The sequence below is a fragment of the Equus przewalskii genome, unplaced genomic scaffold, assembly GCF_037783145.1.
Source record: "Equus przewalskii isolate Varuska unplaced genomic scaffold, EquPr2 ChrUn-13, whole genome shotgun sequence".
Classification (NCBI taxonomy): Eukaryota; Metazoa; Chordata; class Mammalia; order Perissodactyla; family Equidae; genus Equus; species Equus przewalskii.
In genome coordinates, this window is record NW_027228750.1 from 275459 (window position 1) to 303306 (window position 27848).

The 27848-nt window shown below is 40.5% G+C and overlaps 1 protein-coding gene across 30 annotated transcripts in view; it reads right to left on the reverse strand.

Moving 5' to 3' along the window:
* PDE4DIP (phosphodiesterase 4D interacting protein) overlaps nucleotides 1-27848 on the reverse strand; it is a 176990-nt gene that overhangs the window by 93515 nt on the left and 55627 nt on the right. For all 30 annotated transcript variants that reach the window (XR_011536717.1, XM_070607692.1, XM_070607695.1 and 27 more), the window contains 4 exons: nucleotides 16659-16735; nucleotides 13951-14074; nucleotides 13593-13768; nucleotides 10368-10485 (listed from right to left, as the gene is read on the reverse strand). Coding sequence is in view for 29 of the 30 variants with exons in the window: in XM_070607692.1 (XP_070463793.1) it covers nucleotides 10368-10485; nucleotides 13593-13768; nucleotides 13951-14074; nucleotides 16659-16735 (495 nt within the window). In the remaining variant the exon portion in view is untranslated. The remainder of the gene's footprint in view (nucleotides 1-10367; nucleotides 10486-13592; nucleotides 13769-13950; nucleotides 14075-16658; nucleotides 16736-27848) is intronic.

Here is a 27848-nt window from a genome sequence, read left to right on the forward strand (position 1 = left end):
AGACTCTAGGTCAAGGGGTTCTGCTCCAAAAAGATTCCAATGTAGCAAGCTGTTAGTGTTGGCAGAACCATGAGTGCCAGGGCATGGGTGCTTCAGTGGTGGGTCAATGATGAGAGTGGTCTCCTTAATGCTTTGGCACCTGATAAAACCTAGAGACCTTCACCTTCACGTAACTGAGAGAGTGGGGAGGAGGAAGTACCAAATGGATGAAATTTAATTTCCCACCAGCCTGATCAGGATAGGGACTCAGGGTAACATTAAATTGATTTAAACAAAGTAAAGAAATGTGCTATTTCCTGCATAACTGAATTTGTGAATTCAGAGTAAGACTCATACCCGCTACAAAACTTTTGTAGGTGTTCACTGAGGCTCAGTCCTAGACCCTTTTCAGCTCTTTCTTTTCATTCTCTTTCAGTGTCATCTCATCCTTTCCTATCTTTATACCAGTAACTTCCAAATTTATATCTGTGATATGGTGATTTATAGTAAGAAACATACACAACCAGAGGCACTCACAACTAGGATATACAACTATGTAGTGGGGGGCTTTGGGAAAAAGAAGAAAAAAAAAGAAGATTGGCAACAGATGTTAGCTCAGGTGCCAATCTTTAAAAAAAAAAATGAAATATATATTTGGTGTCCATCCTGTTTCTGGCACAGAGATCCTAAAACCCTTGGAATTTCCTAAGTGATGAGAGTGGCAAAGGTTTTTGTTATATTAATGAAGTGACTTTTAGAATGCCCTTAGGTCACCTAAGGGCTGGTTTCCAGAGAAACCAACCACATGATTAGTAGGTTGGAACTTTCAGTCGCCTTCTACCCCACTCCCCACCCAACTTCCGGGGAGGGGGAGAGTGACTGGAGGTTGAATCAATCACCAGTGGCTAATGATTTAATCAATCATGCCTATGCATAAACACCCAAAAGGACTGGGTTTGCAGAGCATCCGAATTGGTAATTCTGGGAGAGTGGCCTGCCTGGACAGGGTGTGGAAGCTCCATGCCCCTTCCCACATACCTTGCCCTATGCATCTCTTCCATCTGGCTGTTTCTGAGTTGTAACCTTTTACAATAAACCGGCAATCTAGTAAGTATAATGTTTTTCTGAGTTCTGTGAGCTGCTCTAGCAAATTAATCAAACCCAAGGAGTGGATTGTGGGAAGCTCTGATTTATAGTCAGTTGGTCAGAAGTACAGGTAACAATCTGGACTTGCAACTGGTACTGAAGATCTAGGAGGAGGTTGTTGGAACCGCCAGTTGGTCAGAAACACAGGTGGTAACCTGGGCTTGCGACTGGTGTCTGAAGGGGGCGGGGGACAGTCTTGTAAGACTGAACCCTTAACTTGTGGGATCTGATGCTATATCTGCATAGATCATTTCAGAAGTGAGTTGAATTCTCAGATGCCAGTAGGTGTTGTGTTGTGTGGGAAGCCCCACCCCAAAACACATGTTGGAAATGGTGATCAGAACCACTAAAAGAATATCTTAATCTCAGAATTCTCCTCTGAGTTCAACTCTCAAATAGCCAATTACTTATTTGTATTTGCATATGTATGTGTCAGAGACATCTCAAAATTACCATAGGAATGACTGAACTCTTGATTGCCATCTTCCCCTTACCTATAGTGCCTCCCCCTCCTTCCTCCTAAGTCTCTATTAGGGTCAACAAACTGTGGACTCCGAGCTAAATCCGGTCCCCATCTGTTTTTGTAAATAAAGTTTTATTGGAACACAGTCATGCCAAGTCCTTTATGTATTGTGTATGGCTGTTTTTGTGCTACAGTGGCAGAAATCTTATGACCTGCAAAGTCTAAATTATTTACTATCTTTTTTACTACCTTTTGCAGAAATTTACCTTTTTACCACCTTTTACAGAAAAAGTTTGCCATTCCCTGCTCTTTGTTTTCTTCAATATACTTATCACACTTTGCAATTACTTGTTTGTTTGTTTTATTACTTGGTTATCTGTCTCCCTTATTAGAATGTAAGCTCCCTTAGGGGAAGGACTCTGCCCTTCTTATTCTTACTATTTATAAGCACTCAATAAATAGTCATTGACTGGAATATATGAATGAATGAATGAATGAATGAACTGTTTATTATATCTTAAAATTTTATTTCACCCTTTTGCCTTAGCACAAAATTTCCTTTCCTGGTTGCACTCTGACTCATATTTAAGTAATAGAGTTCCATAACAACTAGTCCCCTCAACTTCTTTCTCCTCTACTCTGTCTTCATTCCAGATTAATCTTTCCAAAACAGATCTCAGATATATCACTTTTCTATACAGTAACCTGGAGACCTAATGACTTACTCATCAATCATAAACTTCTTAACCTGCCATCTAAGGCCCTCTGACTCTAGCTTCACCCTATTTTTCTGGCCTAAACTCACTGTCCCCTTACATATATTCTATTCCAACTACTACTTCCTTATACTGAATTTCCCTACCTCTTCATCTCATCTACTTGGAATATTCTTTCTAACATGACCACCTCCACCTGTCAAAATCCTACCTGACCTTCAAGTATTTTCTTTAAGCTGCCTTTCTTAATTCCCTCAAAAGACATAGCTTTCTCTTCTTTGAACTTCCAAAGCACTTCTTGCACCTACAGTAATTTGTGTCATTTCTCCATATTGCCTTCTTTCCATTAGCTGGTAAGTGCCCTTAAGAAGAGGAACCATACCTACTTCAGCTTGTTATCTTCTGAGGTCCTTAGAACAGTATGTTCTTAGATCTATTAAATAATCATTGAAGGAGTGAATAAATTGATGCCTTTCCTTTTCATCTCTTATTAAAAATTCTACTCATTCCTTACAGATCAGAATCTCCGCTGCCCACTCCAGCCCACGATGATTTTTTCCTTTCTCTACTGCCTTGTATTTTGTTTCCATCAGACTTTCTTACCTTCCAATTAGATTGTAATCTCTAGAAGGCAGACACTAAACCTTATACATCTTTGTGTTCCTCTTCCTTCATCTAACAGTACCTTGTGCATTGTAAATGCTCAATAAATATTTTCAATGAGGCTGTAGAGAAGCCCCTTATTTTTCAACCTCATTGCTTCTCCAAGGGGTCAGAACTATGATTATCTTAGCTAATAAGGCCTGTTTCTGAGATATGTTACCAATGAAGGTTATGTCTGGGAGACAGCGATGTTGCATGGGAATTTGTACATGAGTCTCCAGCTTCAACATTCATCAGCTTAAGAAGGAGATACTGAAAAGCTGCTCTAAAAATAATCTTACATGAAGTTGGCTGGAGCTGCCTGAGCTACTAATCCCTGCAAGGTTTCCAGTCTCTGCCTTGAGCATTCAGAGCGCATTCTTGCCTGAGCCTCCACTCCACGGCAGATCTCTCCATGGTAACGCTGAATGTTTGCTATTTTAGGAAATATGCCTTACTGCATGCAGCGCTATTTACATTAGGCGCCAAACCAGCCTTAAATGCAATGGCTTGAGTGTCTGCTGCTTTGTGTGAGTAGGAAGGTCCTGATTGCTTAATGGATGCCTCTCCCTAATGCTGTTGTCCTGTTTCATTTTTTTAGGCCAACCACCGTGTAATTACATGTTAATAAATATTGGGGGGAAATAGAAAAAAAAAAAAAGAAAGAAAGAAAGTAAGAATGCCTCCAGACCTTCCTCTGCAAGTACATTACTTCCCCCTGCCTTCACACCCTCCAGGTCTGGTTTCATTTAAAAGCTTCTTTGAGATGAAGCTTCCACCATTCTGTAGAAGGGAATAATATCAATAACTGGAACAATTGTCAGCTTTCCCTTGCAACCTTATGGATACTTTCACTAACAAAGAGAAAAACGCTCTTGGGGCTGGCCCCGTGGCCGAGTGGTTAAGTTCGCGCGCTCCGCTGCAGGCGGCCCAGTGTTTCGTTGGTTCGAATCCTGGGCGCGGACATGGCACTGCTCATCAGACCACGCTGAGGCAGCGTCCCACATGCCACAACTAGAAGAACACACAACGAAGAATATACAACTATGTACCGGGGGGGCTTTGGGGAGAAAAAGGAAAATAATAAAATCTTTAAAAAAAAAAAAAAACGCTCTGTAAACTTCACTTTCGTAGATTTTCAGAGTCCCTAGTAAAAAAGATATAGATAAGCTACTGCTGCATGACAGCTATATCAAAAAGCTCCTGAGCACTCTGATCCCTACACCACGCTGTCGATCTGTCTGGACATGGGAGACTGGAAGCAAACATGGAAGGTTGTCAATCAGTGGCAAGCCAAGTTTTTGTTGTTCTGTGAAGCTAATTATATCATAGAAGTTCATGAGTATTGTGCAAGTACACTCCAGCTAACATGGATGCTGTACAATGCTTTGGTAGAATGGAAAAGGAAAACAGCTAGAGGGGTAGTAAAATCAATCCAGTCAAATGATCTTTATCAAAACTATCTTATTTGAGAGAATGAAGGCTCTGAAGTGAAACTTCCTGTACTCAGAGATTATACCCCAGTCTGGACTTTCATACTGGGATCACATCAGAAATCCTTGTTTATGGGAGGTGGGGTAAGATGAGTATTCTTCACTTGGACAACTCAAACCCAGCAGCATCAGATTGGTGAGTTCTCTTTCTTCTAAAGCCCAACAGTGGTATTCCCAGTTGTGAGGGGTGGGGAGAGGAGGAGGAAGTAAATCAGTACTCAGAAGTCAAGCTTCTTCATCCTCCAACACCTGTAAGGGATCCAGGTCTGGGAATGGCTTTGCTGGGGATAAGGAAGTTCTTCAGTCTCTGCAGGGCAGGCCCAGAGGTGAGAAATTGAACTTGTTCCTTCCACACTGTAGGAGTGTGGCTCCTGTGTTGAGAAGTGGCATGGCAGACAAGCTTTGAGCATAACACAGTAGAACTAAGATGCTGCTACTGTTAGCAGACAAGGGTAACACTCACAGCAAAGGCTTCCGGTGTCACAAATGCAAGAGTTGCCACACATTACTGTACACAAAGAGGGGAGATGAAGTACTTTATAATTGGTTTTATAATATTCTTTACCTTTACCTAATTTACAGAAGGGACTAGAGGAAGCAGTTAATATCTATGTCAAACTATGATTTGCTATCTCAAGAGGTAACATCAATTATCTGGTCAGTCAATCTTTAGTCTAAACAACCACCAGGATTGCTTTTCTAAAATGCAAATCATAAGCTTTTATTCCCCTTGCTTAATGTTTTTTCTTTTTTAATTCTTCATTGCATACACGACATCCTTATCTCAATATTCATGGGACTTTCCTACTATGAATGTATTTTATCATTCTCCAAAACTTATCATATATTTGGTAATATTGATTACTGCCAATTCCTTAACTATGTTCCACACCACTGTATATATTGTTCCCCTGCCTAGAATGACCTTCTCCTAGTTTCTGCCTGGTGTACTCAGCCTTTAAGACCCCAGATCAAGGGTGACTTCCAGGTAAGCCTTTCTCTGATTTCCAAAGGTAGAGTTAATCCCTCTCATCTGTGGGTCCCTTTAGCACTATACGTATATTTCTCTCTCATCATTTATCACCCTGTGTCAGTTCTTTGTTTACATACCAATCTCTTATTGGACTGTAAACCCTTCAAAGGCTAGGACTCCCAAGACCAGTCATTCTTACTGAGCAACTGTACCATATCCTAGAGTGTGTTTTGGAAATTTGTGGGGGTGTTTCTTATTTTTCTTGTCCTCACAATGATGAGTGGGGCAAGGGGTGTGAGATAACTTGCAATGGACAGAACAAAGCATTGTTCCAAAATCTGAATGACTTTCGATTGTTCCACTGGGCACTGATGGAACTCACAAAATTGTTTATATAATCATCTGAACCTAGGACTTAATTCTCTTGTATATATGAACACAACATCAATATACCCTGAATTTCCCACAAATTAAACTGGCATGTAATTCAAGGGAGGGCTGTTTTATTGTATTTATTTAATTAATTAATTAAATTTTTTTTTTTTTTTTTTTTGAAATTTACCAAGAGTTTTTCACCTTGGCACTGTCCCTTGCTCATTACTAATGCCATTGCCCCTTGCCATGTTTGGATTGCCAACATAACATGCCTGGATCAGATTGCATTTGAACTGTGACATTCACAGTGATTTCCCATACAGGTAAAAGTACCTGACTATTTCTTTATATCTTTTAATACAGTTGTGCCCAAGAATTTACATATTTAAATAAATATTACTTTATTATAAATTAATCTCTTTTTAGGTTTCTTATATTTCATTATCCACCTCACAGGGTTGCTTTGAGGCTTAAATTAATTTGAGTTAATATATAAGGTATTTAAAGAAGTGTGTGGCACATAGAAAATGCTACAAGATATTCTGATGTTATTACTACAGAAAAGTTGTTGAATATTAATTGATAAATATTTTAAATTACATTTGAAATAGATATTTAAGAAATTCCATGAATTCACTTCTACATTTTATATTATAATAATCTGAATCATTTGAATGTGACTAAATGTTCCCAAGATGTTATAGAAAGTGCTTTGATATTCCCTTTTGTCTAGGAGATTAAAGTGAGATATAATTCCCATCATGACCAATTGGCCCTGAACAGTTCACATTCCCTTGTTATTGCTCCTGAGCAAAAAACAAAAATGACAATTTTGAGTTTGGTCTTTGCCTACAAAATGGTTTTTCTATGCTCCAGGCTAACAGGTCCAGAGGGAGAATTGTGACGATTAATCTCACAAATAAATAACTGCTATACTTATTAATTTTGTCTTTGTCTTTTGTAAGACAAAGGTAGTTATAACGTGAGTGAAGTTTGCAATATCTGACTCATTGACTATGTCCTTATAGCCTAATCATTTTAAGAATAGCTCTCTTTCAGGTTCTTCATATGGACAATGATAATAGTAGTTACCATGTTTTGAGCAATATCCTAGGCACTTCTTATCTATCATTTCTGCTCTTTACAAATAGCTGAACATTAAGTATTTTTATCCCTATTTTACAGAGGAGGAAACTGCACTCGGAGGGGTTGTGTAATTTGTCCCAGGCCATGTATATAAAAGTGTTGACACTGGTATTCAAATTCCAAAACCTGAGCTCATTCTTTCATCCCACTTTGCTTCTCTAGTTAAAATCCAGGAGACTTCATACTAGAATCAGTTATTGAAGGATCAGATTCTTTCTCTAAACTTGGACTTAACTGTATCCTTCCATAAGGCAATCTGTACCACTTGAGTATGGCTAAACGTTCCCAAGATATTATAGAAATCATTCCAACATTTCTTTTTGTATAGGCCACAGAATATAAGATAGAAACACAGTGACCAAAACCATGTCCTTTCTTTTGGAATCTGAACACACACTGGGAGAAGAAGGAAGTTTTCAGAGGATTATCTGGATGCTTGCTAGAAGGCTGCATTCTCTGCCAGGCCTCTTTGGGCTGTTTTAGAAATGATAATATACAATAATTGTGTGCACACTGGGCAGTACTTAGTGCCTAATTATTTTCTTCATACGGCACAGACCAAAAGGGAGAAACTAGGACATGAGCTGTGGGAGGCTTTCTGTCCTCCACATCTGAGAGGACTTCCTGTCAGAGGTCCCCTGTGACACAGCTTTCCAACTTGGGTGTTCTAGCCAGTGTGCCTCAGAGTGGCCCATCCTTGTGCTGAGATGCCATCCCCTCAGCTCTCAGATGGTAGATGGGTCCCGAGGTAGACACAGGCAATCAGTCCAACCATGACCAGCCTCAGTCACTTGCTTCAGAGTACCACAGACACACAATAATTTCCTAAGAAAATGAACTTTCTATGAAAGAGGTTAGGAAACACTGATTTACAGAATTAATAGCTCAATATGATCAGATTTATCAGTGTACAAAGAGTTGGGTAATAATAATAACCGTAAATTTTTAGAGGTACCAGGCAACACTAAAGAAGCATATCAATTTAGTACAATTAAGGTGACTTGATACATTTCTTTTTTCTACCCATGCAGTGTTATTATCCTCTGGATGCTGTATTTATCCTTGTTCTAAGTATTCCTCTAAAATAGAATATAAATAATTTAGTCTCTCTGAAATTATAATCTTTCTGTGCTTCAAGTCTGTTCTGAAAACTGATAGCAGACCAATTTCCCTCATCAGGATTGCAAATATTGAACTACATATGCCCACTTCGGTGCTTACCAAAGATACTGATGAAAATAAGTATGTGTTCAAAATATATCTGTATTTATGATCTGTAAATATAAAACTAGAGCAATAGGGGCCGGTCCCATGGCCGAGTGGTTAAGTTTGCACACTCCACTTTGGCGGCCCGGGATTTAGCAAGTTCAAATCCTGGGCACAGACCTAGCACCACTCATCAGGCCATGCTGAGGCAGCATCCCACATAGCACAACTAGAAGGACCTGTGACTAGAATATACAACTATGTACTGGGTTGGCGGGGGCGGGGGGTTTGGAGAGAAGAAGAAGAAGAAAGAAAAAAGATTGGCAACAGGCATTGGCTCAGGTGTCAATCTTTAAAAAAAAAAAAAAACTAGAGCAATAGGGTGATTTTATTTCAGAATTTACCTGAGTAATATGTCTTTCAAAGTGCTCACCTCGGGGACTATAGACTTTTTCCAATGATGCTGGACTCATTATAATAGAATGGCAGAACTATAGGAGACTTTGGAGATTCTTCAGGCTAATTTTCCCATTTTATACATATGGAAGGTGAGAAGTGGTGTATCCACAGTCACAAGTTAAGAAAGAAAGAATCAGGATAGAAACCCAATTCTCCCAATTCCCAGCCAAGTTCTTTCTAATTAAAAAATGTTGTGGAATCTTTTCAAGAGTCCTTTCAGAAACCTTCCATATATCTCAATAGGTATCTTGGAAAAAGCCTATGAACTTTAAGTTTTACTCATCTCTGTCAAATTACACGCATACACATCATTGCCTGAGTTTGTTAACCAGAGCTTTCCAACCAAAATGGAGCCACGTCCAAGAGGATTACAAGTGTGGCCAAGGTAGTGATTTCCTCTGCCCTCATTGTGGCCTAGGCACCCAGGCTGGCCCTCTCCAAGTGAGAAGCTCCACCCATTTACCACTACACCTTATAAATGTTATCATTTGCTATTCGTACTGTGACACAGGAAAGGTTGGGAAGCACCACTTTAAACATTCTTCTCACTGCTCTTTCTATCCTGACTCCAACCTTTGTATCTGTGAGCCAATAAATTAAACTGTGCACGTTTTGCTTTATCACTGGTCTAAGACCTGTAAGAATACCTGGTAATTGTCTATATTGTTGAAGCACAGGCATATTCTTAGAGTTCCTTTAGAAAGTATCTTTTTAGTAAATTAAAAGTTGAGTGGAGGAGGGGAGATCCCTCTGAGGTAACCTCCAAGAACTACAATATCCATCGATGCAATTATTTTCACAGCAGTGAGGGTTCCCTCTTCAATATTAAAACCACATTCCATGTTCTGTATAGTTATAAACCACTCAGTGTGGTAGGCAGAATTCTAAGATGGCCCCGTGATCCCCAGCCCCTGGTAGCCACACCTTTGCATAATCCCCACCCTTTGAGTGTGGGTGGGACCTGTAACTCGCTTCTAATCAATAGAATATGGCAAAGGTGAAGGAATACCACTACATAGTTATGCTATGTTATATGGCAAAAGTTAAGGAATGTTGCAGATGTAATTAAGGTCTCTACTCAGTTGAATTTAAGTTAATCAAAACGGATAGTATGCTGGTGGGCCTGACTTAATCAGGTAAGCCCCTTAAAAGACTGTCTGGAGGTGAGAGAAGCAACAGATACTCTTTTTCTCTCTCTCACCACTGCTGGCTGTGAAAAAGCAAGCTGCCATAACTTCTACAGCCACAGAGAAATAAATTCTTCCAAAATCCTGAGGGAGCTTAGAAGCAGATCATTCCCTCAGTGAGGCTCCAGATAAGAAAGCAGCCTGGCTGACACCTTGATTTCAGACTTGTCAGGCCCTGAGCAAAAAACCCAGCTAAGGCATGCCTGGACTTCTGACACACAGGAACTGTGGACAAACAAATGTCTGTTGCTTTAAACACCTAAGTTTCTAGTAGTTTGTTACACAGTATAGTCACACACCACATAATGATGTTTCAGTCAATGATGGATGGCATATACGACAGTGGTCCCATAGGTTAGTACCAAAGAGCCTGTGTGTGTAGTAGGCTGTACCAGCTAGGTTTGTGTAAGTACACTATGATGTTCGCACAACCACAAATCGCCTGACTCACTTCTCAGAATGTAATGCTGTTGTTAAGCAGTGCATTACTGTAATGGATAACCAATACACTTACATATAGAAAGGAGTAGGGCTCGTGAAAGCATGAAGTAAGAGCCTCAGGAAGCACAGCCCAAACCTCACCTGCACTTCCATGCTAGTTGGCTCCTCCAACAGATGTAGCAGTTGTTGCTTCTCTTGAGATAGCTGTTCTACAAGCTTCTCCTGGGCAGCCAGGCTCTGACTCAGTTCTTCAATTCTTCTGTAGCAAAAAAAAAAAAAAGTAAGAACAACAATCATAGTCAGGATACCATTATTATCTTTATATTTCAGCCCACTCCAAAGACTGCATGGTCCACTAGAGTACTTTTTGGGTCACTGAACTCTTTGATACTTTTCTTCAGTAAGCCATGTATTCTCTGCCCCAGCCGCCAAATATACACACAAATGACTTTTTGCTTACATTGTAACTGGGTTCATAGACCTCCTGAAGCCAAGCTATGGATCTATCAACCATAGGTACGTAACTCTTGGAATAAGGGCTCAGAAGTTGTGTTTTTTGTTGTTGTTGTAATTGTTGTTCCATTCAAGAAACAATTATTGGGTAACCATTATGTACACTCAATACCCTCTACCAGGTACTGGGAATATAAAGTTGGAAGAGGCACAATCTCTGCTCTGTAGAAACTTAAATTCTTTTGGTGTGTGTGCCAAGGGTTTGGGGAGTGGGAAGACAGCTATATATAAACAAATAACAGTAATAGAATGTAATATGTGCTACCATTCCAGAGGGATATACCATATAGTACATTGGGGCTGCATGGAGTTGTAGGAAGAAAGATAAAGAAGAAGTGATTCATTTGACATGGAAGAGTCTGGGAGAAGTGTAGCAGAAGCGATTATGAAGCCTGGGTTATCTTCCAGGCTTGGAGGGAGGAGCGTGAACAAAGGAATAGGCATGAAGATACAATATATTTGGGGAAGAGTCACTGGAAGGGGAAAGAGGGAAAGACTGGAGGAAAGAGAAAATGGCTGGAGAAGAGGCTGGAAATTTGGACCAGGATTAAGTTGTAGAAGACTGTGCATGCTGTGCTGAAGTATGCAAACCATTTGTTCAAATCAACAGTTATTCCTCATCTACTATGTGCAAGGCATATCTTGCTGTTTCTTGTAAGTCTTAGAGTACTGGAGACACCTTTCCTTAGAAAACGTGCTGGTTCTAGATGAAATGTTTCCAATTGTTATTATTCCTGTGTAAGTGTGTAAGATAATGATAGCACCTTGGGAGGAAAATAGTTTGGCAGAAAGGTAAAGGGTACCAGAAAATCAAGTAGGAATCTCATAGGCAAATTACAAATTCACTTAGGGTATGAGGATTAGCTAAGATTTGGGGATGAGAAAGAACTTTAAAAACTTAAAAACATTATACAAATACAGGCTGTAATGATAACCATGATGATGAATGTGGCCTCTATATCAAATTCCCCATGGGATCTGTGCTAGAACGTCTCTACTATTCTCAAGGCTCACCTCGCTCATCCCTTTGACCCTCGGTCTCTACAGATGATCTGCTCTCCTACTTTGCAAAGCTGTTGAAGGCCATCTGATATGAACTCCCTCAATTTATTTGTCAGGTACACATATGTTTTCTGTTCTTTTTTTTCCCTTTAGTTTAATAAGTGTTTATTAGGATACAGAGATGAGATAGAGTCTCAGGGAATCTAGCAGGGAAGATCTGAAAGAAAATACACCACCACCCTGAGAAGTGTGCAATAATGGATGCATATATAAAACAAAGCAGCAAGAGAGAGACTTAATTCTGCTGTCACAAAAGCCTTCACAGAAGTGACGACTGATGCCTTAATGAGTTTTGAGGAAGGAAGAGGAGTTTGCCAGGAGGGAAAAAGACAGATGTTTCCCATAGAAGAAAGAGCATGAGCAAAACTCTAGAGACCTGACATAGCACTTTAGGCTTTTGGAGCAGTGAGGCCTCAGGGTTTGGATTCCAGCAAAGCCTGAAACCATGTTACATAAGTCTCTAAATACCAGTTCCTTCATTTACAAAATGTAATAACCCCTATCTCATGGGATGGTTAGGAGAATTAAACAAGAATGTGAAGTACTCGGCTCACTGTGTAGTAATTGCTCAACAAGCCTCAGTCATCATTATTATTACTTGTCCAGCATCACTGAAGTGTGACGGGGTCGTGGTGGGGGATGAGTCTGGGAGAAATCAGGGCTCAGATCATAAAAGGCTTTGACGTCCATGCTAAGGAGAATGGATCTCTCCTGAAGATGGTGAAGAGTTTTTAAACGGCTCTTCAATAACATGATCAGATTTGTGTCTCAAGAAGCTCACGTAGGTCATCGTGTGTATATTGTATGTTTTTCACCTATTCAGTTAAAAATCACTAAAGACTTTTTATGCCAGTGTAGTGTCATGCATCTAAGAGGCTAAATTATTTGTCAATTTGATATTGTTGAATTTTCCACTTCAAAACAGCTCTGAATTGTTAGATTGGGATGAAATGGAAAAGAGCAAGACTGGAAGTAAAGAGAATAGGAAGGTGCTGCAGTAACCCAGACAGGGGTGGTCTCGGCAACTGCCCAAGTGCCCTTAGGAGAACATTCAAGTTCCTTATGATGGCAAACAAAGCTGGCACAATCAGACCTCTATTCTCAGGGCAGCTCACCTCTCACTAGTCTTCCCTGGCCCGTCTGCTCTAGTTCTGTAGAACTATTTGCAGGTCTCGAAATATGCCCTTCCCTGTGTCTCCCCTCCACGGTTTCTCCTTCTGCACAGAACACTTCCCTTCCCCACCCACTTCCTATGCTGTTTCTTCTAACTCCTATTCACTAGTCAAAACTCAGCTCAGATTTCACCTCCTCCAGGAAACATTCAATGGCACCTTGCTCTTTTAGTATGGAATAGATGACAAGCCTAGATGTCCCCAGAGTATAGCATGTTACTTCTATCAGAGAACTTATTAAAATCACCTAACATGTTTCTAGATGAGAGGAGCTGGGTCTTTCTTCTCTGTAACCTTAGTGCTTAGCCCAGTGTCTGGCATGTGGCAGGTACTCAATAAGAGTACGGAAGAGAATCCACATCTCCTGCTTGCCACCATCTGACCGTTGTTCTGCTTATACCTACTGAAGCCTCCTGATTGTCCACAATTGAGTTCTGTTAATGGATACGATTGAAGACTGAACCCTAAAAAGAAATTCTTTGATGTGGGAGCCATAAAGTCTTGAAAATGGTGAAGGCCCAGGGTAAGTCCTTAAAAAGGAACAGTGCAGCTGCTATATGCTCTCAAAGCCTCGAGAACAGACAAAAGAAAGTGACAGTAGAGCACCAAAGGCACCTACCTGTCTCTCTGGGCCAGGGCCTCCATGTGTTGATCCGGCTTGGCTCGGTCTCCTGGTGCATCCTCCCTTTCCGTGCTGACTCCCTTCAGTCTCTCCGAAAGCTCCAGGTTACACTCTTTCTCTGCTTCCACCAGAGCTGCCATCCGCACGGCTTCATTCTTTGCTAGTCTGGATTCCTGCAAAAAGAACAAAAACCGAGAGGCTGCAAAGTCCCCACCCAAGTTAGGAGCCCTGAAACACAGGGACTCTTGATAAGTTTAAGAAGGAAAGTGGGGAGAGAAAAGGGGAACGCCAGGAGGCAGAGTGGTAGGGAAAGAGGTAAAAGAAGACTCTGTGGACCCCTACAACTCCTACTCACCTCCTGCAGAAGCTGGATCTTGTTCTCCAGGAGCTCGTAAACATGCTCCGTTTCCTGTTGTCTCTCCTCAAACTGGCGCCGGAGCTCAGCTTCATTATGGCTGTTGAGATTCTCCACATCAGCCCTAAAACCATAGAGCGGCAGCCACTCAGAGCCAGTCACATAATTTAGCAAGTGGACCCATTAAGGTCGTTTCAGTAATTCAGAGTCACACAGGTAAGAAGAAAAATGAAGGCTTTTTTTCTCTGCAGTTATTTGTGGAACTGCTCTTTCCAACCTTTCCAGATAATCTTTCAGCAACTCCAGGTTTCTGTTGCTTGTCCATCAGAACAGACTTGACTCCCTAGAGGCTTCGTTAATGCCATAGCTTCCAGAGGAGATCTTTCATTTGGAAGGCAGGTAGTCATCAAATGGTTCAGAACACTACACTCATGTTCACTATCATCTGTTCCTGGACTCTTCCAGTTAGATTGATCTCCCAGAGTGCTTTGCTGGTTCCCTGTCATTCTTGCTATTTGAATTTAAAGTGATCCTTCTATTTAGGTTGTTGGGATGGAATACCCATTTGGACAGCCACAGAAATGCTCTCCTCTTTTACAGCCACTAACCTATAGATTGTCTTGAATCTGGGCTATCTATTCAGAGTCCTATCCAGTTTTCCCATGGTCCATGAAGAGAGCAGACATTTAATCTATAGAAGCACAGGGTCCTGGCCCAGCTTTGCTTCTCTGATGTTCTTAGGAATGAATGTCCAGGCACTAGCACGAAGCGGGTAAGGTGTCACCAGCTTATTTATAGCTAACAACAGCTGCCCTTGGATGTTTGAGGATTAGAAATTTTGGGGCAGTATCAAGTGCTGAATGATCTTAATTCCGATTTTGTTTTATTCCTGTTTTAAGACATTTGTTGAGAACCACGGGCCATCTTCTTGATCTCAGGGCAGAGAACAATATAGAACCTTCACAGGCTCATGATAAATCAAAGCTGCTCTAAAGCCCAGTAATACTTTAATATTTGCCCCAGAAGTTTGTGTCCATGGAGACCAAATGCAGCTTCCCTAAAGATTACAGGTTTCATTGGTTATGGTGGACACTACTCAGCACTGTCCCAGAGGCTATATTTATCTTGAGCTCCTGTGGCATTATACAGCCTTTAGGAGTAGAAGGGTGTCGGTCATAAAAGGGACACAAGTCAAGAGAATAACCCAAGACTCCCAATAGGCAGACCTCAGGAATCATTAACTTTCACTTTGACTCCATATTCCTTGATAAATAGAACAGCTAATGACCATATCTTGAGAATGGAAGTTATACATTTTCTGAGTACCTCAGTTAGCCAGGAATGCCTGATTGAATAGGCTACAGCTGTTGTAAAGTCAGAAGAGCCTTGAATTTGATGCCAGAAGATGTGGGCTCTGCCATTCATTTGAGAGGACTTTAATACTCTGTACCTTAGTTTTCTCATTTCTAAAAATAGGATAATGCCACCTAATTAAAAGTCGAAATGACATAAAAAAATTTTCAAAAGCATTACACAATTCTCAAAATTACTCAATTTTTATTATAAGTTTTCTTAAAATCTATTAGCTCACTTAACGCCTTAGTAAGTATTTAGTAATACCAACATATTGTGTGTAAATGAATCTGTTTTTGAGTATTCTGATCTCACTGGACTGTCTCCTAATAACATGAAATATTATAGAGATAGAAGGGATGCCAGATGAGATGGAATGTATACTCATCCCAGGATATAATCTGAAAATTATTTTTAGTAACAATTTTAATAATACTTGTCCTTAAAAACTTTTTTAAATTATAAAAACCATAAATTATAAAAGTAACCAGTTTAACAACACAAAAGTATATAAAGAAAAAAAATCTAGTCTTCTCCCCATCACAAACTCCAGTCTCACTCCTCTGATAAAGTAATGTTAAAAAGTTAAGTATGTAACCCTCCAGCTTTTTTTGGTGCATAATCAAGCAAACACACGTACACACAGAGAGGACTGTTTATCTTTACCCAAAGGGGCTTATACTATAAACATCACTCAGGACTTTTCCCCCTTACTTAGTCTATCAGGGACTTCTCACCAGGATAATAATATACAGCTAATTCACTCTTTTTAATGACTACGTAATATTCCATGGTATGGTTATATCAAAACGTCTTCAACCATTGCCCTATTGATGGATAGTTGTTTCTAGTTTTTGCCATTACAAATATTCATGCAGTAAACATCCTTATACACTTCTCCTTCCATATTTGTACTTTTATTTATGAGAAATAGATTTCTTCTAGGGATTATTTGATCAAAGGAAATGCTTATTTTTTACTTTGGTAGGTAGTACCTACCAAAAATGTTGCCACAATTCACATTCTCACCAGCAATGTATGAGAGTGCCCATTTTCCCCAAATTCCATGTCAGCCCTTGATGTTATTATAAGACTGTTGAATAGGAAAAGTATAACATTAGGTCTTGTGAAAGTACCAACCCATGGCAAAGTCTCTCAGACTTATTACTAGACTTAAGGGAAAGAAAGCATTTTGTTTCAGCTCCTCAGTTGGAGACAGTATTCAAACGCCAGATTTAAGGTTAAGGAATTTGGTTCCAAATCTATTGCTTTCAGATTAATGAGCCAGAAGGGACCTGGGAAAGGTCCAAACTTGGAAAGGACCAAGAATTCAACCAGCTCAAACTGCAGCTCACCATGTTTTATCCAGATGCTGTTTCTTGTCCTGGAGTTCTCGTTTCAGGCTCTCTACTTCAACCTTCAGCTCGATGTTCTGAAAAGCACACAGGCATTAATCATCAGCTGCCACAGACCCTCTATCCTGGAAACAGGTTTGAGTTTTGAGTCCATAGCTTCTCATCTCATCTCAGCCATCTTCACGGCCCTTGACATAAATGGGGATTCAGATGGATCAGTAACCCAGAGAAGGATGAACGAACTGTACAGCCTCAGGATTTCCCCCAAGCTACTTATCCATTCTCCCAACCTTTTCCTCATTGACCCTGGATGATGACACTGCCCAAACCTGTTCACTCACTAAAGCACTAGAGGACAGGGTACATATAAAAATAATTTTTTCTTACGAACTTAGGTCTGTTCCTGAAAACCAAATTGCCATACATTGAATTGCAGTTTAAATATACCTGGGGATTTAGTTATTTAAAGATATTAATGTTGTGGACATTTTTGAAAATCATACGCTGCCTTTATCATAAAATTGGACTTTCATAAATTGGATCTGCTTAAGGTGAGAGTGGCTTCTGATGATAAATCTATGAAGAGAACAATTTATTTTTTATTGAGGTGAAGCACCAACAAGTAAAATTTTGACAAATAGAAAAAGGAAATAAAAATATCCCAAGTTGGGGCTGGCCCCGTGGCCAAGTAGTTAAGTTCATGTGTTCCTCTTCGATGGCCCAGGGTTTCACCAGTTTAGATCCCTGGTGCAGACATGGCACTGCTCATCAGGCCATGCTGAGGCAGCCTCCCACATGCCACAACTAGAAGGACCCACAACTAAAAAAATATACAACTATATACTGGGGGTATTTGGGGAGAAAAAGCAGAAGGAAAAAAAAAAGAAGCTTGGCAACAGTTGTTAGCTCAGGTCCCAATCTATAAAAAAATAAAAATCCCAAGTGAAGTAAAGTATGGACAAAGATTTGGTGAGATGTCATGCATGAAGTACCTAGGACAGATTAAGTGGCCTGGTGTGTGGTGAGGAGTGGAAATCAGTATAGAAAATAGCTTACAACTAGTTTGTGAAAGTCATGCTAAGAAGACCAAATAGTAATCAGTAGAGAACAAGAACTCATCAGGGAGTTTTAGGCAAAATATTGCCATGATCATGTCTGTGTTGAGGAAAGAATTCATGGCGGACGCGAAGAATATGGATGAGTCAGGAGGCAACCAACCAGAATAGGGATGGAGACTGTCTGAGGCCAAAGAGGTACAGGGAGAGAGACTCAAAAGACATTTCAGAGGTGGAATCCATAGGGCCTGCTGATTTGTGAGAGATTCAGACTAACCAGAGAGTGGAGCAAAGCTGATGCTGAGATTTCTGGGTGGTAATGCATACTATTAACTAGAATAGGGAACAGAAAATGAGGAGCAGGTGTGGGGGTACTTAAAGGGGGAGTCTACATGTTAGTTGAGGGATTTACTTTATTTAGGCTTAGAGCTGAGTGCACAGAGGGGAATTAGTCCCTTCCCTGATGAAGTCCCTAACACAGCATGAAGCAGGAAGAACTTTATCAATGCTACGTTAGGGACTTCATCATAGGAGCCTCAGTTTTCTCAAAGATATGGGTGGTTGCTTTCTTTTTTTAATGAAGATAATAATGTCTATTCCACAGGGGACTTTGTGAGGATTAAATGAAATAATGCACACAATTCACCTAGAACCCTGCCTTACACACAGGTGCTCAACAACCTTCCTTCGCTTCTCCTTCATTCCCAGGCTAGCTGTGCCACTTCAGCCCCACCAGGAAAAATATTTAAAGCTGGAGGGAGGAAAAATGGAGGATGTAAATTATGTGAGCTCTATCTATTCTAAATCCTAGATAGCAAAATGAAGTCAGTTCTTGAATTAATTTAGTGAAAGACTCACAGATTTGAAGATCTTCGCATTTATGTGTTGCAGGTCCTTCACTTTAAAGAACAGGAAATTGAAACATAGAAGGGTTCCTCTAGGATAAAAGCAATAATTGAACCCAGCATTCTACTTTTGCTTCAGCACTTCAGCCCGAGACCAGCTCAGGAAACACTGCCAATTTTTGCCTGATTTATTAGAATGTGGTAAATTACAGAATTAGACAACATGCTGCATTAAGTCAACTCTTGAGAGAACACAGATGGACACAGTAAGTATAACGGTCAAGAGCACAGGCCTTAAAGGTGAGAAGAGAACTTGGCAAGTCACCTGTCCTCTCTAGAAGCCTCAATCTCCTCATCTATCAAGGTGGGGTCATTATGGTACCTATCTTTTAAGGACATTAAGAATAATAAATGAAATAATGCACAAAAAGCACATTGCACAGCGCCTGGCATGCAGTAAGCATTCAAAAAATGTTACTTTTATTAATGATAAAAATAACAATTTACCATGTCAGACTAGGATAGCTGAAGTTCTTAGCCATAATCACATACTAAACTAATATTAGGTCATAGAAAGGAAAGAAAATTATTACACCAAAGGTGGGCTATGCAAGGCACCTGCATACAAATACACACCCAATCTGAACATTCTTCACATTAGCTTTATCCTTCTGAGATAAGCAGAAAAGAGGGGAAAGGAAAGAAAAAAACAAGAGGAAATATTAAAAAAAAAATAGAATTACTTCTCTAGGCTTTAGCATTATGTCTATTCAATCCAATAGACAATAAAGTGTATGAGTCTCACACAGAACTGCTAAAATAGTTTCATCTCCACAAGAGTAGATCCTAAACCTTATGATCAATTATTCTAGTGGATCAAAGTAATTTCATGGGTGCTACAAAATCTTACCACATGGAAATGCAAGTGGGTACCAATTTACAGCATTAAAGTCTAACCCTTCTGTAACTTCTTCCTGCAGGAAAGTCACTGCATAGTTTACAACATTTCTCCATTCTCTATTAGGTTATCGCATTTATTCACTCTCCATAGTAAATATTCATATGTAAATTGTTAATTTCAAGTATAGCTGAAGTGGATTCCAAATTAGCTGCATTTGCTTATCTTATCACCAAATCTCCTCAAGGCTTTGTCAAGGTTTCTAAGAAGGAGCTGGTCTGGCAGCGTAGTTGTTAAGTTCGCATGCTCCGCTTTGGTGGCCCAGGGTTCACAGGTTCCAGCGTGGACCTACACACCACTCATCAAGCCATGCTGTGGCAGCATCCCACATACAAAGTAGAAGAAGATTGGTGCAAAAAAATATTTCTAAGGAAATGTAAGTACTCAAGAAAAGGGTGGCTGAGGAGGAGAGAATCTCATTTTCTCCATGTCCCCAGAGGAGTAGTCACCCATTTACTTCAAGGAAAAGTTTCAAGGATGAAGTTGAAATTAAATGTGAAATACAATAAACTTTCATCATAATGTTAGTAGCTAGAACTAGAGGACTGGGCTAGCGATGAGTTTGTAGATTAACTGTGTTTAATCAGACTCTCCATGCTGGTAGCTTGTGTTGTTTCAGGAAACATCCCTAGACCAGAGCTTTAACAGCAATCCAACACAGGATTCTCCAGAATTGGTTTCCACCCTGGTGTTTACTGTAAAGTTCAACATAGATTTGGGTTAAAAGCAACGGGCAGTGACCAGTTACCTCGCTCCTTTCCAATGCTCCAATTTTACCTATATCAATTGATCCACTCTCATATAATGCACAATGTGGCTACCCCTTTTAAAAATAATAGGATTTCCAAAATTTTGCTCCAGTAGAAGCCATGGCACAGCGAACCCTAAAAAACTACTGTTTAAAAAACAGAAGAGAAATGGATTTGTCTAGCCAATTAAAAAAAAATCTTAATGCAAAATAAATCAATCCTTTTGGCACTAGATTAGAAGCATTATTACTCATTATATTAACTAGGTCAATAATAGTCACACTGTCGCCCACAAATATTCCACAAGACATTTCTAGGAGCGGAGGAGGGAGACATTTAAACTGAAAAAGTGTGGCCACAGCCAGGGAGCATTAATGGGTCTGCTGAGACTCGTAGGCCCTTGTCCTCCAACTTAACCTTCTCAGTGTCAAAAGGCCATTTAAAGGTTCTCTGGGGAATAAGGAAGTTGTCTAGCATGGATTTCTTACACTCAGTATGCTTGCAATCCAGTTGAGGAGACAAGAGGAAAATTCCAAGGTATGGATGAAAAATGCTAAAGGCGATCATTGATGAGGAAATTCAGATATGGCCTAACCCAGGGAAGAATTAATGGGTGAGGAAGATAGAGAAGGGTGGAAAAGGTCATTGTAGATAGGGAAATACAGTATTAAGATAGAAATTGCTATACAATCCAAATGTACAAGTGCCATTCAGTAGTTCACTTATTTCAAGCATAAATATTTGACACAGCAAAGTTCTAGAATAATTTTAAAAATTTCATCCATTGATGAATGGATAAACAAAATGTGATATATCCATACAATTAAATATTATTTGGCTGTTAGAAAGGATGATACATGCTACAACATGAGTGAACCTTGAAAACATGCTAAGTGAAAGAAGTCAGTTACATAGAACCACACATTGTGTGGTTCCACACACTGTATGATTCCATTTATATGAAATGTCCAGAACAGGCAAATCCACAGAGAAATAAAGTATACTGGTGGCTCACTCAGGCTCGAGAGAGAGAAGGGAACTGGGGAGTGATGGTTAATGGGTTAGGGTTTCTTTCCACAGCAATGAAAAGGTTCTAAAATTATAATATTTTCACAACTCTGTGGATAGACTAAAAACATTGGCATGTACATTAAATTGTATAAAGGGGTGAGTTATAATGGTGTGTGAATTTTACCTTAATTAAATTATTATGAAAATGTTTTTAAAAGCTCTAGGAAGTTATAATACTTAAATGACAACAATTACTACATATTGCATACCACATATGCACTTAGAACAGTGTCTGGCACATAGGAACATTATTATTACATCTGAACTACAGAGCAAACTATACGTTCTCTTCAAGTTTCTCTAACAGAGATTAGCACTGGGCATTTCAAAATCTCTTTCCAATCCTGCCCTTCCTTGCAAGCAAGCCACACGGTTAGCACGCTATGAGGTACTCCTTCTTTCTCACTGGGATCAGAGTAAATAGTCTCCTCACTGGTCTCCCCAACCTCAGTCTCTCCACCATTTAAACGTTTACTAATTTAGTCAGAGATAAGTTTACTCCCTTTATTCAAAATGCTTTTAATGGTTTTGAACTGCACAGCAATTAAGTTTTACACAACTGAGCCTGATAATAGAGTCTAAATTTGACCTCACCCTACCTATCCAGGTTTATCGCCCATCATACTCTGCCAGTCTAACTGGATTTCCCACACACAACCTATGCTGTCTCAGTGCCTTGTCATTGTTCTCCCTTCAGCTTCATCTTTAACTGCCATGTCCCTTGTGAAGACTTACTTTATCTCCCCCCAATTAAAAGTCATTTCTTATGCCCCTGATTTTTCATAACATCATTGTTTTTGTACTTCAATACTGACACATCATATAAGGTTTTGCATTTCTACATGTCTTATTTACCCTTTTAAATTACAGACTCCCTAGGGACAGAAAAATGATGGTGTGGTGGAACTAGCCGGATTTGCCCTTGCCTTTTAGCTTTGTGAGGCTGGGACACAGGTCTCAGAACAGTAGAGCCCTAAAGGCCTTTCTGCCACTTACTAGCTGGGTGACCTTTTTTGTGTAAGTTATTTAACTTCTTAGAATCTAATTTCCTCATCTATAAAATGGGGTTAGAAAAATTACCTTAGGGGTTGTAGGGAGGAATAAATAAAACAACCTATGTAAAGAACCCAGCACAGTGACTAACTCAAATAACTAGCAGCTGTGACTAAGCTGGGGCCCTCATATACCTTGGTCTATGTGCTCTGTGTGTAACTCTGTGTGCAGTAAATGCACTGAATGAGTGAACCAACCAAAAAACAGACTAAGGGCAGGCAGAAGTGGAATGACAATATGTGTGAGTGAGTAAAAAGGGGGATAGGATAACGCTGTGTGACTGTTCAAAGAGCTTTCTTTCTGAAGCCTTTAAAAGACTTTTTCTGTTTTAAACTGAGAGGTATCTTCTCCAAGAGGTATATTATTATCCCAATGAAGATAAAAGATTGCTAAAACTGAGGCATAAAAAGGAGAAACTGATACTGGCTCAATACAAGGTTGGCCAAAGGGAAGCCATATTATGGAACAGAAACCATATTGTAACTTTGAATGACCTCTGATTACCTAACCCAGACATACTCTGTAGATTTTTATGGCCCCTCCCAGCTGGTATAAGTTGATAACTTTGTTCTTTTGAGTTCCTTAGGAATGTGATGACCCCTGGGCAGAGAGTCTATGCTGATAGCCATCATCAATGACAACTGAAAGATCAGGGTAGAAGGTGTTGCTCCAGTCTCTGATGCACATCCAGTAAAACAAAAGACTCTCAGAACTACGACCAGATGTCTGCCCCAACCAGAGACCAGATGCCTCCCTCACCTGAAGACCAGCACCCTATAATAACTGGCCTGTAGTCTTTGCTCTGTAAGGTGGGTCTTTCGGACATTAGTCAGCCATCTTCCCCCTTGCTAGCAAGCTGTAATAAAACCCTTTCTCTCCTACCACCTTGCCTCTCCACTATTGGCATGCCTTGCGGCTGGCGGATGACCCCCCCCATCTTGGGTGGTAACAAAATAACTTGCCCCAGGGCAACTCCAGTCACTAGAATTCTCAATACAGCTTAGGATTCCAGCATCCTCTTCCTTTTCATAAGATCTGTCTGTCCTGACCAGGGCACAAGGGGCTGATCCCTCACAATCCCTAGAAACACATTTTAGTAGCTTCCAAGTGAGTTCTTTTGTAGATGAAGTTTCTTTCCATTTACCCACTTTTAAAGCAAAATAGAACCCTAATGGGTCTAAGTATTAGGCTCTGTCATTAACTAATTGTGTGACATTAGACTAGTTGCCCTCAAAGCTTTATGTTTTCATATAGTCAATTAATTTTAATCAAAGCCTCTCCCTTTTGCCCATAAGAATTATAATACCACATGCATTGCTCATCTTCTATGTTGATATAGCTGTCTAGCCAGAAGATGTTCAAATGCAAAATATTAAAGTCCTTAGACCCTAGGGTGGAGGAAAGATTTTATTCAGAAATACAATCCTTGCCTTTCTACAAATTTCAGGTTCTCCGTCTTCTACTAGTACAGTTAAGCCCCGAATTAGACACACAGATTGCCCTAACATGTGACAAATGGCCTTCATTGACAGGGAAAGGACAGTAGGGCAGTGTCCTCAGCCTTGGTAACCAGAAGACTACAAGGCCAGGCACCTTCCTGCCAGAGCCTGCTTTAGTGTCCAGCCCCTCAAAGACATGGAAAAAAACCAAGTGGAAAAGTTTCTGTTTATACAATACAAAATACAAGGATCCACATCCAAATGGCAACACTCCTCTCTTCAAGTCACTCTTTCAAGTCCAACCCACGTCAGTCCTTAGTAGAGGTCTGAAAACAATGCCATTCCCTTCCCAGCCCAGTTTACCTTGAGAAGACAAACACAGACATCCACACCTGCTAAAGTACTGAGGCCATGGACTAGTTCTAAGGTGACCAGGTATTTGGACAGACACAGGGCGTGTGTGTGTGTGTGTGTGAGAGAGAGAGAGAGAGAGCAAGGGAGAGAGACAGACAGAATGAGAGACAGACAGGGTATTCATTGGGCAGAGGACAGGATAGCTGACTTGTGCAATAGTAGCATTTGTTTATTCATTTGTTTTTTTCATCAAATATTTACTGAGCACCTACTCTGGATGTGCAAGCACTGTAAGAGGGTACTAGAAAGAGCAAGGCAAACATAATCGTTATTCCCCACCTCAGTCCTTAGGGAATTTACAGCCGGGTGTCGGCGGGGGGGTGGGGGGGGGGTTGGGGGGGGTGGCGGCAATTCAACAGCTGTTTATAGCACAGTGTGATAAACAGAAGAGACCCAGAATCAGATCACTGTATGGCAATGCTCACAGGTGGCAGATATAAATAGCAGCAGATACACAAATCAATGCAGGTCCATCCTGTAATTCCCAGCTTCAGCCTCCAAAGAAACACCCGCAGACTGAATGCAAGATACGTCATCCCTTGGGTTGCCCTTCCTCTCAACAACCCAGTCTAATCTTTTAGTGAGGAGGGATAGAAATCTGAAACTACAGCACTGCCAAGGGAAAATAAAGAATCTGGTCCTTAGGACAGTGGTATGGAATAATGGAAAGAGTGTAGACTTTAGAACTAAACTAGCCTGGGTTCAAATACTAACTCTGATATTCTACTGATTGAATCACATGAAAGTGCAGATATTTAGCCATTTTTTACAGTTTCACATGTTCCACATACTTCATCTTCTGTATTCTCTAGAGGTAAATCTCTTTACCTAAGTTTTAGTTCCTTCAAGCATCAATCACTACCTTTCAGGGATATTGTGAAAATTAAATGAAAAGATTTAAATGAAAATACCTGATACATAGTAAATGTTCAATAAACACTCATTTCCCCAAAGGCAGTAAGATGCATGAATTGCAAGGAGAGGGAGCTATTTCTGGTCAACCCTGAGTTTAGGAAACCAAGAAAAGATAGATTAGGGGCCTACACAGTGGCATAGTGGGTAAGTTCACACGCTCCACTTCAGCAGCCTGGGGTTCACAGGTTTGGATCCCAGGCACGGACCTAGCACCGCTAGTCAAGCCACCTTGTGGAGGCATCTCACATAAAATAGAAGAAGATTGGCACAGATGTTAGCTCGGCAGCAATCTTCCTCAAGCCAAAAGAAGAAGGTCAGCAATAGATGTTAGGTCAGGGACAATCTTCCTCACAAAAAAATAAATAAATGAATAAATGGGGCCAGCCCAGCAGCGCAGTGGTTAAACTGGCACACTCCACTTCACTGGCCTGGGGTTTGCATGTTCAGATCCCGGGCACGGACCTACACACTGCTCATCAAGCCAGGCTGTGGCAGTGTCCCACACACAAAATAGGGGAAGATTGGCATAGATGATAGCTCAGGGGCAATCTTCCTCAAGCAAAAAGAAGAAGATTGGCACAGATGTTAGCTCAGGGAGAAACTTCATCACAAAAAGAGAAAAAGATACATGAACATGAGGTTTCCTTGGATTTTGATGGTGGGAGAGACTGTGCGTGTGGGGGTGGAGGGCAGGCGCAATATGGGAAATCTCTGTACCTGCTGCTCAGTTTTGCTGTGAACCTGAAACTGCTCTAAAAAATAAAGTCTATTTAAAAATATGGGGAAAAATATGAGGTGTCTTGGGCTTGTTTTATTTAGACTCTGAGCTCAGAGGTCCCAGTATACACACTCCATGGTGTTCACACTGATTTCCAACTTGAAGCCTTCTCAGTCACCCTGTTAAAATCTTGGTAGAGTCCCAGAAGCCTCTGTTGATCTGGTAAGTGAAAACATACACATAAATACCGATGATCTCAGTGGCTCTCTCCCTCTCCCCGGCACATTCCTTTGCAGCACAATCTCTCTCACTTGGCTGGAGGCTCTCTGTTTACAAATAGGCCTGACTGGGCTTAATTTAGCAAAGTACAGGCCTCCTGTGAGAGCCGGGTGTGAGGCTGGAGCCCAGCAGTCCCCAGGACACCTTGCGTGGAGACAGGACCTAGCCCCATGGAAGGGGCTGAGAGGGATGCTCGGAACGATTATTTCCCTCAGCACTTACGAGCTGGAGCTCAGGGCAACCATCCTGTGCTTTCTGTGACTTCTCTTGGGGCAGCAAGGATAGCACCGGGGCCTAAGTGGAGTTTAAAAGTATAAACTAAAAAGCTACTAATTTTTCTATAGATAAATTGGTGCATAGAAAATTAATGGCCTACTAAATATTTTAAACTCTCTGTGACATCTAACATGATCTGACATTTATCCCCAAATTCAGCTCTCAATTCTGGATTGATATTGGTGCTTTGATCTATTCTCCAAAAAGGATAAAGCCACTCATTGGTGTCCTACAATGTCCAGGATAGTTTTTCTTACATTGAAGTTTACATTACAAACTGGAGTCTAAGTTCCAACACCTGGCTGTCACTCCTCTTGAAAGCCTAGCTGTGTCCTGAAGCCAGGTCCTATGATCAGGCAGCTCTTCTGAAGCTATACCTCTATCTGCGACCCGGGACAACACTTAGACCAGAGTCTACAGCTACACCATCCAGGACGGCAGCCACGAGCCACATGTAGCTATCGAAGCCTTGAGATGTAACTGGTCCAAATTGAAATATGCTGTAAGCACGTCAAAGACTTAGTACACACTGGATTGAAGACTAACCACAACCAAAGAACATAAAATCTCAATTTTTAAAGACTGATTTCATATTGAAAAGCTATTTATTTATTTATTTATTTATTTATTTATTTATTTATTGGTGAGGAAGAGTGGCCCTGAGCTAACATCTGTTGCCAGTCTTCCTCCATTTTGTATATGGGACGCCTGCCGCAGCATAACTTGATGAGCAGTGTGAAGGTCCATGCCTGGGGTCTGAACCCACAAACCCTGGGCTGCTGGAGCAGAGCACGCAAACTTAACCACTGTGCCACCAGGATGGCCCCTGAAATGCTAATATTTTAAATACATTATTAACATTAACTTTACACGTTTCTTTTTACTTTCTTTTAATATAGCCACTAGAAAATTTTAAATTTCATCTGTCACTTGCATTATATTTCTGTTGGACAGCGTTGCTTTATGAGATGTTAGGCAAAAGATCTACTAGCTTAAGCACATTACACGAAGACATGCCCTGACCTGCATCACAGTTAAGCCTGTGGTATAAGAACCCCCATAAGAGTTTTATGGGGTGATGGCATTCATCAACCAACAAAACACAGAATGACTCCAGCGAACAATAAATGAAGCAGAACTATCTTAGGGGGTGATAATAAGCATGACACTGAACAGGAGTCAGATCACAGGACTATTCAAACAATGTTCAGACACTAAACTGTAAGTGTCAGGAAGGCAGAGACCCGCTCCATCTTCTCACCATTATATCCCCATTGCTAGCAGGGGTCCCACACATAGAAGAGGATTATACATTTATCCAAGGAATGGATGTTGTTCAAAATAAAACAACCCACACTTAAACAATTCTCACTGTCAAGAATTTCCTCTTCTTCCACTGTTCCTTTTCTCAATTTGTC